This window comes from Gopherus flavomarginatus, chromosome 3, assembly GCF_025201925.1.
Source record: "Gopherus flavomarginatus isolate rGopFla2 chromosome 3, rGopFla2.mat.asm, whole genome shotgun sequence".
Taxonomy (NCBI): domain Eukaryota; kingdom Metazoa; phylum Chordata; order Testudines; family Testudinidae; genus Gopherus; species Gopherus flavomarginatus.
The window spans coordinates 171,352,752-171,365,541 of NC_066619.1; the positions used below are offsets into that span (position 1 = coordinate 171,352,752).

The 12,790-nt window shown below is 41.3% G+C and overlaps 1 protein-coding gene across 6 annotated transcripts in view; it reads right to left on the reverse strand.

Annotated features, from left to right (window-relative positions):
* Positions 1-957: 957 nt before the first annotated feature.
* Positions 958-12,790, reverse strand: part of MCUB (mitochondrial calcium uniporter dominant negative subunit beta) — an 88,187-nt gene continuing 76,354 nt past the window's right edge. For all 6 annotated transcript variants that reach the window (XM_050946751.1, XM_050946750.1, XM_050946752.1 and 3 more), the window contains 5 exons: positions 8,533-8,637; positions 7,889-8,049; positions 5,792-5,995; positions 4,366-4,482; positions 958-1,210 (listed from right to left, as the gene is read on the reverse strand). In XM_050946751.1, the coding sequence (XP_050802708.1) occupies positions 1,133-1,210; positions 4,366-4,482; positions 5,792-5,995; positions 7,889-8,049; positions 8,533-8,637 (665 nt within the window). In that variant the 3' untranslated portion in view covers positions 958-1,132. The remainder of the gene's footprint in view (positions 1,211-4,365; positions 4,483-5,791; positions 5,996-7,888; positions 8,050-8,532; positions 8,638-12,790) is intronic.

Consider the following 12,790-nt stretch of genomic DNA (forward strand, 5'->3'; position numbering starts at 1 on the left):
AATACAGCCTGAATTAAGAAAAACTACTGGTGACAGACTTGGTGTCCGAAATTGTTTGTTGTTTTAGATTTGAGGTACCATATTATATAGATGCCTGAGACTTAATGTATAGTATATACTGACCTAAGATTGACTAGTTTTATCGTTAATTTTATTCATTCAGTATATAAATTGCATACAACTTGATTAGGATAAACGATCAAAGCATCGAACAAATGTATTTCTCTAAAATGAAACTAAGCCAGTCACTCCCCCCCAAATTTGTTATTAGATGTAAACTAACTCTGTATATTCATTCTAATAGGTATCGTTCTAAAAATTAATTCTTGCTGTGTAACTTAAAATCAAATAATGCAGAGGATCTTAGTCTGTGGTTCAAGGTTTCTGTGCTCTGATTTTGTCAGTTAAGACCGCACCACTGCCAGAAGTTAGAGCCATGGAGAGAGATCCAAGAAATGGTTTCCTTAATCCTGGGTCAGGGATTCCCTCAATTTGGGGCCTTAAGCAACTCATTTAACGTCTATACGGTTTAGTTTCCCCATCTGTAAAATGTGGATAATACTTACTGACTTTTATAAGTGGCAAGAGATTCTGGCTGGAAGATGCTGCAGAAGTATATAAATAGAGTTAGTATCACAAAATGAGGACCATCTTTTTGGCTCTGATTCAGGATTACTTAACCACATGATTTAAAGTTCATCTCTGTTCAGGAAAGCACTTATACACATGCATAATATTAAACACGGACTTTCCTGAATTGGAACTTTAGACAGGAGACCTGTTAAAGTATAAAAATACATTTGACCATAAATACCAGAAATCTTTCCATGACACATCCATTTTTTGAGCTATTCCTCTGCTGTTAATAGTCCCATAGTAAAATAGTAAAATGCTGCAGTACATTAGAACACCACTGACTTTTATGCCCACATCAATTTATTACAAGATCTGAATGCATATTTTGAAAGACTTCTTTATTTCAGGAATTATTTTTTTAAAAATCTAATGATATAATAATTTTAATCAACATTTCTAGTAATGTTCAGAACTATAGTGGTCAAAAATATTCAGTTTGCAACATAGAAACTTAATACTGGAATAGGTTTTGCAAATGACAGTTATGAAAATAAAATTAGTCTTTGTCATTAATTTCCTGTATTGGAAGTTGCAGATGTAGGGGCTGATGCAGGCGTCTCAGGGACTCTTCAACCTGTAAACACAAGAGAGAATTAAATGGAAGATGTTCTGTGTCCATATTTATCCCTTTCAGTCACCCTTAATTTGTACCTTCCTTTCATACTCTCGATATTCTTTCCCTGTAGCCAGGTGTTTTGCTTCTGAGAGGACCCTAACCTTATAACACAGATTTCCCACAATAATCACAAGTGCAGCCTCCTGGTCATATCATTACCATCAAAAAACAATTCCTGCCCTCAGTGAGTTAATCTGTCAGCCAAACAGACTGACCAACGGGAACTGCGGTCATACAGATGCACAAACATCCTCCTTCAGGGAACTGAATGTAGGACCCCATGCATAGTACACGGTCACCTTCAGTGCAAAGCCTAGGAAAATTTATAAAGCCCATTTCCTACAACAGCAGAACTGAATTATTTTACATTCTCTAGCATAAATTGCAAAATTCACACTCCAGACTAGTGTCAGATAGTGAAAATATTTTAAAGCCCCAGTCTTGATAAAAGGAACTAGTTTGAATCCTACACAATTATTTTTTAAAAATTGTAACTCCATCCATTCACTAAGAGTTCTTGATCAAAAACCCAATAAAGTTAAGGGAGAATTTCCATTTACTTTAATTGGCTATAAATCAGGGTCCTTTTTATTTATTGTGGACCGGGGAACTCTCTCTATTTCTCATGGAGCAGTGAAGATTTTTCCCAGTTCCATATCACTGCTACTATGGCTTGGTCTACACTACGCGTTTAAACCGATTTTAGCAGCGTTAAACCGATTTAACGCTGTACCCGTCCACACTACGAGGCCCTTTATATCGATATAAAGGGCTCTTTAAACCGATTTCTGTACTCCTCCCCGACAAGAGGAGTAGCGCTAAAATCGGTATTACCATATCGGATTAGGGTTAGTGTGGCCACAAATCGACGGTATTGGCCTCCGGGTGGTATCCCACAGTGCACCACTGTGACCGCTCTGGACAGCAATCTGAACTCGGATGCAGTGGCCAGGTAAACAGGAAAAGCCCTGCGAAATTTTGATTTTCATTTCCTGTTTGCCCAGCGTGGAGCTCTGATCAGCACGGATGGCAATGCAGTCCCAAATCCAAAAAAGAGCTCCAGCATGGACTGTATGGGAGATACTGAATCTGAGCGCTGTATGGGGAAACAAATCTGTTCTATCAAAGCTCCGTTACAGAAGACGAAATGCCAAAGTGTTTGAAAAAAAAATCTCCAGGCTACACAGTGCTGCGTGACAAGCATAATGGGAAGCCAGAGACTCAAATGGACGTTCATGGAGGGAGGGAGGGAGTACTGAGGACTCCAGCTATCCCACAGTCCCCAGCAGTCTCCGAAAAGTATTTGCATTCTTGGCTGAGCTCCCAATGTCTGTAGGTTTAAACACATTGTCCGGCGTTGTTCAGGGAATAGCTCGTCAATTTACTCCCCCCCCGGCCAGTGAAAGAAAAGGGAAAGAAATCGTTTCTTGACTTCTTTCAATGTCACCCTATGTCTACTGAATGCTGGTGGTAGACGCGATGCTGCAGCAGTGAAGAGCAGTATCCACTCCTCTCCCCTGCCCGGAGGCAGACAGTGCAGTAGGACTGGTAACCATCCTTATTATCAACCCGGGAGTGCTCCTGGCTGGCTTCAGGTGAGGCTGGCCGGGGGCGCCTGGGTGAAAATAGGAATGATTCTCGGTCATTCCCAGTAGATGGTACAGAACGGCTGGTAACCGTCCTCATCATAGCAACTGGGGGCTGAGATCCATCAGTCCCCTCCCTTACCTGTGTAAAGAAAAGATTCTGTCCTGCCTGGACTATCATAGCAGCGGGATGCTGGGCTCCTCTCCCCTACACCGCTTAATGTCCTGCCTGGACTGTCATAGCACCAGGAGGCTGCCTCTTCCTCATTTTATCTCACTAACAAGTCACTGTTTCTTATTCCTGCATTCTTTATAACTTCATGACACAAATGGGGGGGGGGACACTGCCACGGTAGCCCAGGAAGGTTGGGGGAGGAGGGAAGCAACGGGTGGAGTTGTTGCAGAGGCACCCCCCCGTGAATGGCATGTAGCTCATCATTTCTGTGGGATCTGACACAGACCAGCTGTGCTCTCTGATACACTCGTTCTCTAGTACACTTGCCCCATATTCTAGGCAGGACTGACTCTATTTTTAGAAACCATAAAGGAGGGATTGACTCGGGGAGTCATTCCCAGTTTTGCCTTTGCGCCCCCGGCCGATCTCAGCCAGGGGCACCCATGATAGCAGCAGACAGCACAGAAGGACAGATAACTATCATCTCATTGCCAATTTACACCGGCAGCAGATGGTACAGAACAACTGATAACCATCTCTGCTATCATGCAAAAGCAAATGAATGCTGCTGTGTAGCGCTGGAGTATCGCCTCTGTCCGCGGCATCCAGTACACATACGGTGACTGTAAAAAAAAAAAAAAAAAAAGCTGAACGGGCTCCATGGTTGCCGTGCTATGGCGTCTGCCAGGGCGATCCAGGGAAAAAGGGCGCGAAATGATTGTCTGCCGTTGCTTTCCCGGAAGGAAGGAATGACTGACGACATTTACCCAGAACCACCTGCGACAATGATTTTTGCCCCATCAGCCACTGGGCTCTCAACCCAGAATTCTAAGGCGCAGGGGAGACTGCGGGAACTATGGGATAGCTACGGAATAGCTACCCACAGTGCAACGCTCCGGAAATCGACACTAGCCTCGGACCATGGACACACACCGCCGAATTAATGTGCTTAGTGTGGTCACGTGCACTTGACTTTATACAATCTGTTTTATAAAACCAGTTTATGTGAAATCGGAATAATCCCGTAGTGTAGACGTACCCTGAGGAAGATGGAGGCTGGAGAGAAACCAGCTTATCACTGTTGAGCAACACAAGTGAGTGACTTGTTTTCACCCTCTCCCCCAGCCTCCACAGGCTGCCTAAGCAGTGCTGCTTATTTCCATTCTTAATTCCTTCCTTCCAGCTTTTAAAGAAACTCCAGGTAATCTGGTACATATGCACATTTTTTAGCATACAAAATGAAAATGCATCAATCTAAAAGCTACTTTCCAATTAGCTCATGATTTATTGAAAAGTCTTAAATGGTGAGACCACTGCACCATTCACTTACACCAAGAGACTTATTAAAATACCTCAGCCAGTGCCTCTTTTAGCTTGTTATACTGTTCCACATCAAAATGTTGGCTTCTGGATTTTCGGTAGAAGTAGTGGAGAAATTGCCTGTCTTTAACATCTGGGTAAACATAATCCTGACAGATAGAAAAAAGGACACAAATGTTTGGGTTTTCTGGGCAGGCAGAGGGTTAGGAGTGCAAAGACATTTGTACAGATGGAGATAAATCAAACTAACATACACAAAAAACAACCCTATTTTTCCCAGAGGAAATCTAAACTATGACAAATAAATGACCTTATTTTCAGAATGGCTGAGCACTCACAGCTCCGACTGGAGTTGATAGGTGAGATTGTCAGAGGAGACTAAGGAAGTTGGGCTCTTGACTCCCTAAGGCTCCTTTGAAAATCCCAGACAATGGCAGCATCTGAAAATCAGGCCATTAGTATTTATCAGTTTATCCCAGAACTACCTCAACCCTCCTGAAAGTCAGCAGAAAGCAAGAGGAGCAGAACTAACTCACAAACCCAGCTCTCAACAAACTAGCTGAGCTCCAAAACCCAGCATCCTTCCCCATCTGATGTTTCATATTTACTATAGGTTCCACATGTGCAAGTACTGGATATTCACCAACTATGTCCATACCAAACAAAACAAAAACAGAGGAGTGCATTATTGAATATGCAGCATGAAAAGGAAGACAAGTTACTGTCCAACTATGTGCTTTATAGTACGTTGTAGGATCCCAAACATTTAATGGGCAACAATGTTAGTTCCTTTATATTGTACAGGAATTGATGGCCATTTCCACATTCTGCACTTTGTCCAAGTTCTGGGGTTTTGCTGTTCTGGAACCCTCCTTCCCTGTCCTCTAAACATGCCTGATTCCAACTCGTGACTTCTCCTTTGCACATCCAAGAGCAAGAAAGGAAGATAGGCTACTTAAGAAAAATCTGCATCGTACTCAAGGAAATAAAGTAAAGCTATTCCAGGAAAAACAGCTGAAACATTTGCCAACCGCCTGGCCTCCTGCATCAACTGACATATGAACTCCATCAAACAGAAAAAGCAACTGATGGGTTTGCCTTCTTGGCCCACTGCTAGGTTGCATTCCTTGACCAGCCCTGCTTTAGTACCTGCACTTTCTGTGTAGAGACGTAGGAGATACAGTTACCATCCAGGCCACATACAAAGAATTGAATGAAAGAGAATAGTTTTCATTTTCAGCATCAGATGGCATCCCCCTGGTCACTAATTGCTATCAAGATTTTTAAGTGCAGCTCAGATGAGCAGTTTGTCCCTGAGCTACATTAATAACAAAGTTCCAGCCTGAGTGCAGTTGTACAGAACACACACACAAGCTTTTGATGTTTAAATACATAGGGTAATTTATTATGGAAATTAGCGTAAGATGACTTCAGACATGTTTATATAATGGGACTTACCTGTTTAGTGAGTACAAAGTAAGCATAGAATGCCAGGGCACTCCCATAAGTGATAAAATAGGTCACTGGCTCCATTATATCCCATGAATAGACCCACCACGTGAGCCAGGCCAGGGCTCCACCTTGAGTGGACAGTAGTGCTAAGCCAGTCCATAGGAGCCTATTGGTCTTTGCATCTGCACTTGTTGCAATTTTGGCTTTCATCTAGGACAAAAACATTATTCATTCAACATGCAGATATTAATGTCATACATTCCTCTGACACAAGGGAGAGAACATATACCACTATGTACTTTCCGCGTGGATCAGAGCCAGCATTCAAGACTCCTATTCACTTTACTCTTGGGGAAATTCTGCGCCAAAAAATTAAAAATTCCATGTCAAAAAAATAAAAATTCTGCACATATTTTAAAATTCTGCATATTTTATCTGTCAAAACAACACAATATAATCATGCCAGTTTACGTTATTTTGGTAATTTATTTCAAAATATCTGTTGGCAAGTATGTCTATAACAATGCAGACAAAAAAAAAAGATTCTAGTCATTTTTTTTTTGACAAATAGATTCCTTATGGAGCATATTAATACAGAACTTTGAGTAATTCATTTAAATTACAATGCAGAACTGTATTTCCTGCATCTATCAGAAGCAGTGCAAAGGCTTGTGAGTGTCAGGAGTAACAGAGGATCTGAGGGAGAGGGAAGGAGCCTGGAGTGAACCTGGAGCGTTGCTGAGTGTGGGTAGAAGTAGTATTGAACAGAGGGTTGGGGGGGCAGTAGGGGAGGGGGAAAGAGGGACAGGATTGTTAGGGAGTTGGGGAGCCTCCCCCATGCAGACCCTGGCTGTTCCTAAGCCTCTGCCATTCAATCAGGCACATCTGCCCCTGTCCCTGCACCCTCCCATCCCAATGGGTCCCTGCAGCCTCCCTTCCTTGTTCCCATGCACCCCACTCCCATTTAACCCCTGGCTCAGTGCTGTCACCCCACTAGCTCCTGAGTCCACAACCCAGTCTTGTCTCTCCAGACTGTGACACCCTCCCTACCCCCACAACCTAACCTGGCTCCACGGGCCAGGTGCTATGATCAACTTCTACTCCTGGGGGAATTCTGTGCCACTGCGTGCACACAGAATTTTTTTCCCCCACAGAAAATACATTCTGCCCCAGAAGTGCTGCAGTTCCATCTTTTGCCCACCAGAGGCTGCTGTGGCACCAGAATAGGCCACTGCATTCATGCTGTTGGCTTTTCTGGCACCACAGTGGCCTCTGGTGGGCAAAAGGCAGAACTGCAGCATTTCAAAGGCAGAATGTATTTTCTGCAGAACAAAATAAAATTCTGTGGGATACATGTATTCTGTGCATGCGCAGAATTCCCCCAGGAGTATCTCTTGCAGGCCTTCCCTGCCCAGAAAGGCCTTGAGTTCACTCCCTGCATGGAGTACAGAGTATGAGCTCTGCTAGGCTTCTATCTGGCCCTCCATCTACAACTTGGGTACTCTACCAACTGGATTTGCATGCATCACTTGACGCTTCCTGATTTTTCAGAGAGGCGCTTTCATACCAGCTCTGAGATTGCTGCCTTCAACGTGAGGTCTGTTCACATCCCATCAGACTCTTACTGGTCTCCTCCTCCTTATTCATCACTTCATGTCACTTTAGCTTAGCCTGTCTTAGATTCGCCATGTTTGCCCCTTTCCTAAGTTATGGTCATCATTAGTCAGATCCAACTGGCTGACCTGATGATAGCATCATCACAGAAAAACAAACACTTTTTTAACTCACTAATTTATTTTTTTGTGATATCCCAATATCACTCCGGACACCCAACCAGGTTCAGACAAAGTAACCAGGCAGTTCAGGGTAGTGCCAGCTCCCCATAATTTTTCTTCAATTCTAGAAATTCTCAATAGGATACTCCACGAAACATGAGAAGGAGGAATTGGGTTGAAAGTAATCCTGCATATGGACTGGCCATCACCTACCTGTCTGACAAATAAGGAAGGTGTGGCCCATTCATTCATACTGGAGCTGTCACATCACGGAAATTCATTAAGAGAAATTTGTTTTTAATATTTAAAAAAAAAAATCCTTCCCAACCTGCTCAAGGGGTACGAGCTGTTCCCTTAGGTGATCCAGTTTCTGAAGCAGTTCTCTCTCTCTCCTTAACTGGTGGTCTTCTAAATGAAGGGCGATGAACAGTCTGTGAACCAAGGATTTGATATCCTCTGCTTCAGTAGCATGCTCTCTACTCCACTTCTCTGAAAAAAAGACCATGGTTGTCATAAGAGAGACAAGATGGGTGAGGTAGTATCTTTTTATTGGACCAACTTCTGTTGGTAAAAGAGACAAGTGGTCGATCTTACACAGTGACCTCAAGAAGACCTCTGTGTATCCTCGAAAGCTTGTCTCTCACCAACAGAAGTTGGTCCAATAAAAGATATTAGCTCTCTCACCATGTCTCTCTAATATACTGGGACCAACATGGTTACAAGACTGCAAACGTGGTTGTCATGACTGGTAAGATGTATCAAGCAATGCTCCTATAAGAAAAAAACAGTCATTGTTTTAAGAGTGTTTATATGAGGCCACAAACTGACGCTCAAAGGGGAGATGAAGCCAGACTTATTTTTTGTGGGGACTGCCATGGCCCTTTTTAAAAAAAATAGACAAAAATATGCCTTGGAACAGATGTAACTGGATAATCAGATTTATGAAAACTTTAACACAGCTGTGGTTCTTACCTTTTACAGGGACTTGTACACTATAAGTTGTGTTGTTGATTACAAGTTTGAAGTCATTCATCAACAAAATTTCCATCAATGCTGTAGTAGGGATCTTGCTACCATCTGCAGGAGAAAACAGGCTTAAATCCCTAACACAAAATTTACTTTAATAAAGAAAAACCTGCAGTTGCATGTGCTTGCATTTCATTTGAACTATTTGGCATAACTCACTATTGCCAGCAGCCTCCCTTTTATTTCAGTTTCACGGACAGAGATTGTAAAGATAAAGCTATATGTAAAGATTCTCTTAACTTTTGTCAAGACCTTAAAATTCTCCATTTTACTGAACACCAAGTCTTGTTTACTTTTAACCATTTCTTTTTGCATTTTGTTTAGTCTGGAAAATTAAACTAGTTAGATCAGATTCACTTTCTAGACAAAGAATGGTCTTGCGGTTACAATATGGGGCTCTGCCTCAGGGGATCTAGCTCCACCAAACTTATTGAGGGACCCAGCTAAGTCAAAGTTTCTCTGTCTGTCTCTGTTTTTTCTTAGTTGGAGATGATTCTGTTAAGCTCTCAGAAGCATTGAGAGGCTAACATTGCAAACATTAATGTTTTGGATGGAGGATACTACAATATAAGACTGTAAGACCTTAGAAATTTCACACAAGAACTCAAGGATTATGATGCAAAAGTTATTTACAACCTTAATTACAGTATCACTACTGTGGCTCCATTTCTCTTTAGTTGGGATTTATTGTTTGAAACCAGAGTATTAATCACTGAAGGAAGAAAGATGAAGATGTAACTCCTTTCCATGCCAACTTTTTACTATTAAGTTGACGGCCTCTTCAGCATGGCTATAGAAGTCCTATATTTTCAGTCCTCATTCACACACACAATTTTGGTTGAACCCTGAAGATTTGTTGTAAACTAAACACACCTCACTCAGTTACAGATTTCCTTTCCCTGGATGAGTTCTTCTAGCTGAGCATAGAGAATTGTGGCATTCTTGTTCTCCAGATTTTCCTAATCAGTCAGTGCAGATGGGAAAATTTAGTGCTTACACTTTTAATACATTTTTAAAGCAGGCTTTAGCTTTGGTTGGGAGCTAGGGGTGTGTATATGGAATAGTCTTATTAAGGGAGGTAAGGAGGCAGAAAGGAGACCATGCACGGGCCTCTGTAGAAGAGAGTTCAAACTCATTCTCATCCTTTTGTACATAGACTTGTGGAAGTACTTATTGGCCCACCAACAATGAAAAATAAGGGTAAAAAGATTAACAGTTCACATGAATCTGAACAACTATTGAAGATTGCAGACAAGGGAACAAAACAGATAACAGCATAGGAAGGACTGCAAGACAGGTGCAGACAGAGGACTTCTCTAAAACAGCGAAGCACTGAAAATATTGATAAATGAATGGCATATATAATAATCACTGGAGTGAGGACTGTTTTGTTGTTCCTTTCCACCTCAATCCCATTTGCTTCCATAAATCTATGGTGCAAACTGCTGACTTCAGTTTGCTTCTTGTACTAATGATCCCAAATTTAGGAAAATACGTAATCACAAGCTTAAGTCCACTCCCAATGGTTTTAAGGACACACTGAAGTACTTTGCTGAACTGGGGCCTAAGCACCTGAAATAGACAGACTGCCCAGGAGATGTAGAAGAGTTCAGAGAAACAGGAAATCTGGGCTCTGGTTCTATCTCTGCCACTGACTAGCTGTTTGATCTTACCTCCAATTTCCTATTAATAATTTTGAGACTCTTGGCTGAGAGGTGCTATACGAGTGGGAAGATACAAGTATGATTCCTGACTGAGCATATTAGAGGTTTTATCCTGCCATGCTACAGTCCCAGACTTTCCATCTGTCTCCAAGTGCCTGCTGTAGAAGCACATTGTAGATAATTCCACAACTTCACTTTCTCATTGGCACGCTGCTGTCTGGACCCATTTGGCAGTATCTGCTGAGATTTCTATTAATGAACTCAAGAAGCTGACACACCAGCTGGCTCTCCCTACTCACTCTGTGTGGGTAGGGTGACAAACTTGGAGCACCATCACTTTCATCCAAAAAATTTAAACTGTGCACATCCACTCAGTTTTTCAACATTTTACAAATGTCACCTTACTAATTTACATGTAAATGAGCTTCAGCAGTCTCATTAAAATGACATTTAAGACAACCATACTTCAAAAAGGAGCACTTGTTTGAAAGCGCCAGACGGGATTTCTTTTTCATATTTCATGCAATATTGAGCTATATTAACCCGTCTAATGCTTTGCTAACTGGAGGAAAAACGGAAGAGCATTGGAAGCCTGAAAAACATCTCAATTTTCTGTACAAGGTAATTTTTCTTCCCATTTATCATACTGCAGGTGCAGAGATGTCAACAAAAAGTTTTTATTTGTCTAAATTTATACAGTGCTAGAATGAGATCCACAGAAAAAGTTAAGTAAAGTAAACAAGCCACTTCAGGTTATCTTATCTTTTTCTAATAGTGTTAGGTTAGATCTTTCTACGTCCATTTTCTCTACTAGCAAAAACAGGAGAAATATCTGCATTTAAATCAAAACCTCCTGGGATATTCGTTTCTTGTTATTTTTTAAATAAATATATGTGTCACATTTTAAAATGTAATAATCCATAGTGTTTGGCTAACACTTGTCAGTATAATATTAATTTCCTGATAAAGAAAATATAAAAAGTTATTCTTCATTGTTACAATTACTTGGTATTTGAAGGTGTGCGGCAGAGAAGATTAACTATGTCACAGCTGTTAAATAAATTCAAGCCAGATACTTTATCAGATGAGATGTTTCCATCCTCGGTGAAGTTAGCCATATTTCCTCTAGAATTGGTAGGGACATCTGCAAAATATGTGGCCTTGCAATTTCTTATTGAAAGAGCATTGTGCACTACATCAACACAGTAACTGTGAAGCTCGAACTGAAGCGAAGAATGGTTGGTTAACATTAAACTTTCTCAGCTTAATACATAGGAATTGGATTCAGCAGACAGTTACACTTGTAAGTGTAAATACTCCATGTAGACTTCACTAACATCAATAAAACTTTTTAATGGGGTAGCTGTGCTCACAGATGCACTTTCCGCAAGATTGTGCCCTGACTTAGTTGTTTGCAAAGATGGGAGCTAGCCCCACATTTCAGCATAATCTATTGTAAAAACTCACATATGTCCTAGTCCAGACAGTTCTGAGGGTAGCAGTTCGTTTTCTTGCTTGCAGAGGATAAGAAAGTGTTACAGAATATAACTTTTGCAATGCCTATATTTTATCCACATGCTCATATAGACAGACCATTGCCTTCAATAAATCAATCTACACGCTTTATGGATTCAGAGGATAAAAAATGTTCTAAGACAGGGATAGGCAAGCTATGGCACTCGTGCTGAAGGTGGCATGCAAGCTGATTTTTAGTGGCAGTCACACCGCCTGGATCCTGGCCATCGGTCCGGGGGGGGCTCTACATTTTAATTTCATTTTAAATGAAGCTTCTTAAACATTTTGAAACCTTATTTACTTTACATACAACAATAGTTTAGTTATATATTTTAGACTTATAGAAAGAGAATTTCTAAAAAGGTTAAGATATATTACTGACATGCGAAACCTTAAAATTAGAGTGAATAAATGAAGACGCGGCACACCACTTCTGAAAGGTTGCCAACCCCTGTTCTAAGGGATGAAAATCAATTACAAAAAGGAAAATCTAAGTTCCTGCTTATAACTGTAAAAGTTTGTAAATGGTAATATACTACTTCAGAGATTACAGTATGAGCACACCACAGTAGTGACAGGGTAGTTCTGGTTGAAAAGGCACCTTCATTATTAACTTCTATTTTGAACAGATTATTAAAAAAATAGTTCCCTGCTTAAAAACATCACCTCTGGCTCATAGACACAAAATTTCAGCCCAAAGGTATACTTTCCATTAGAAAGTCTGCCTGGTTTTGTATTATATAGATGTGAAAAAAAAATGTCTCATTCATAGCCCACGTCCAGACTAACCCGCTGTATCGGCGGGTTAAAATCGATTGCTCGGGGATCGATATATCGCGTCTAGTCTGGACGCGATGTATCGATCCCCGAGCGCGCTTACATCGATTCCGGAACTCCATCAACCCGAACGGAGTTCCGGAATCGACACAGAGAGCCGCGGATATCGATCCCGCGCCGTCTGGACGGGTGAGTAACTCGATCTTAGAAATTCGACTTCAGCTACGTTATTCACATAGCTGAAGTTG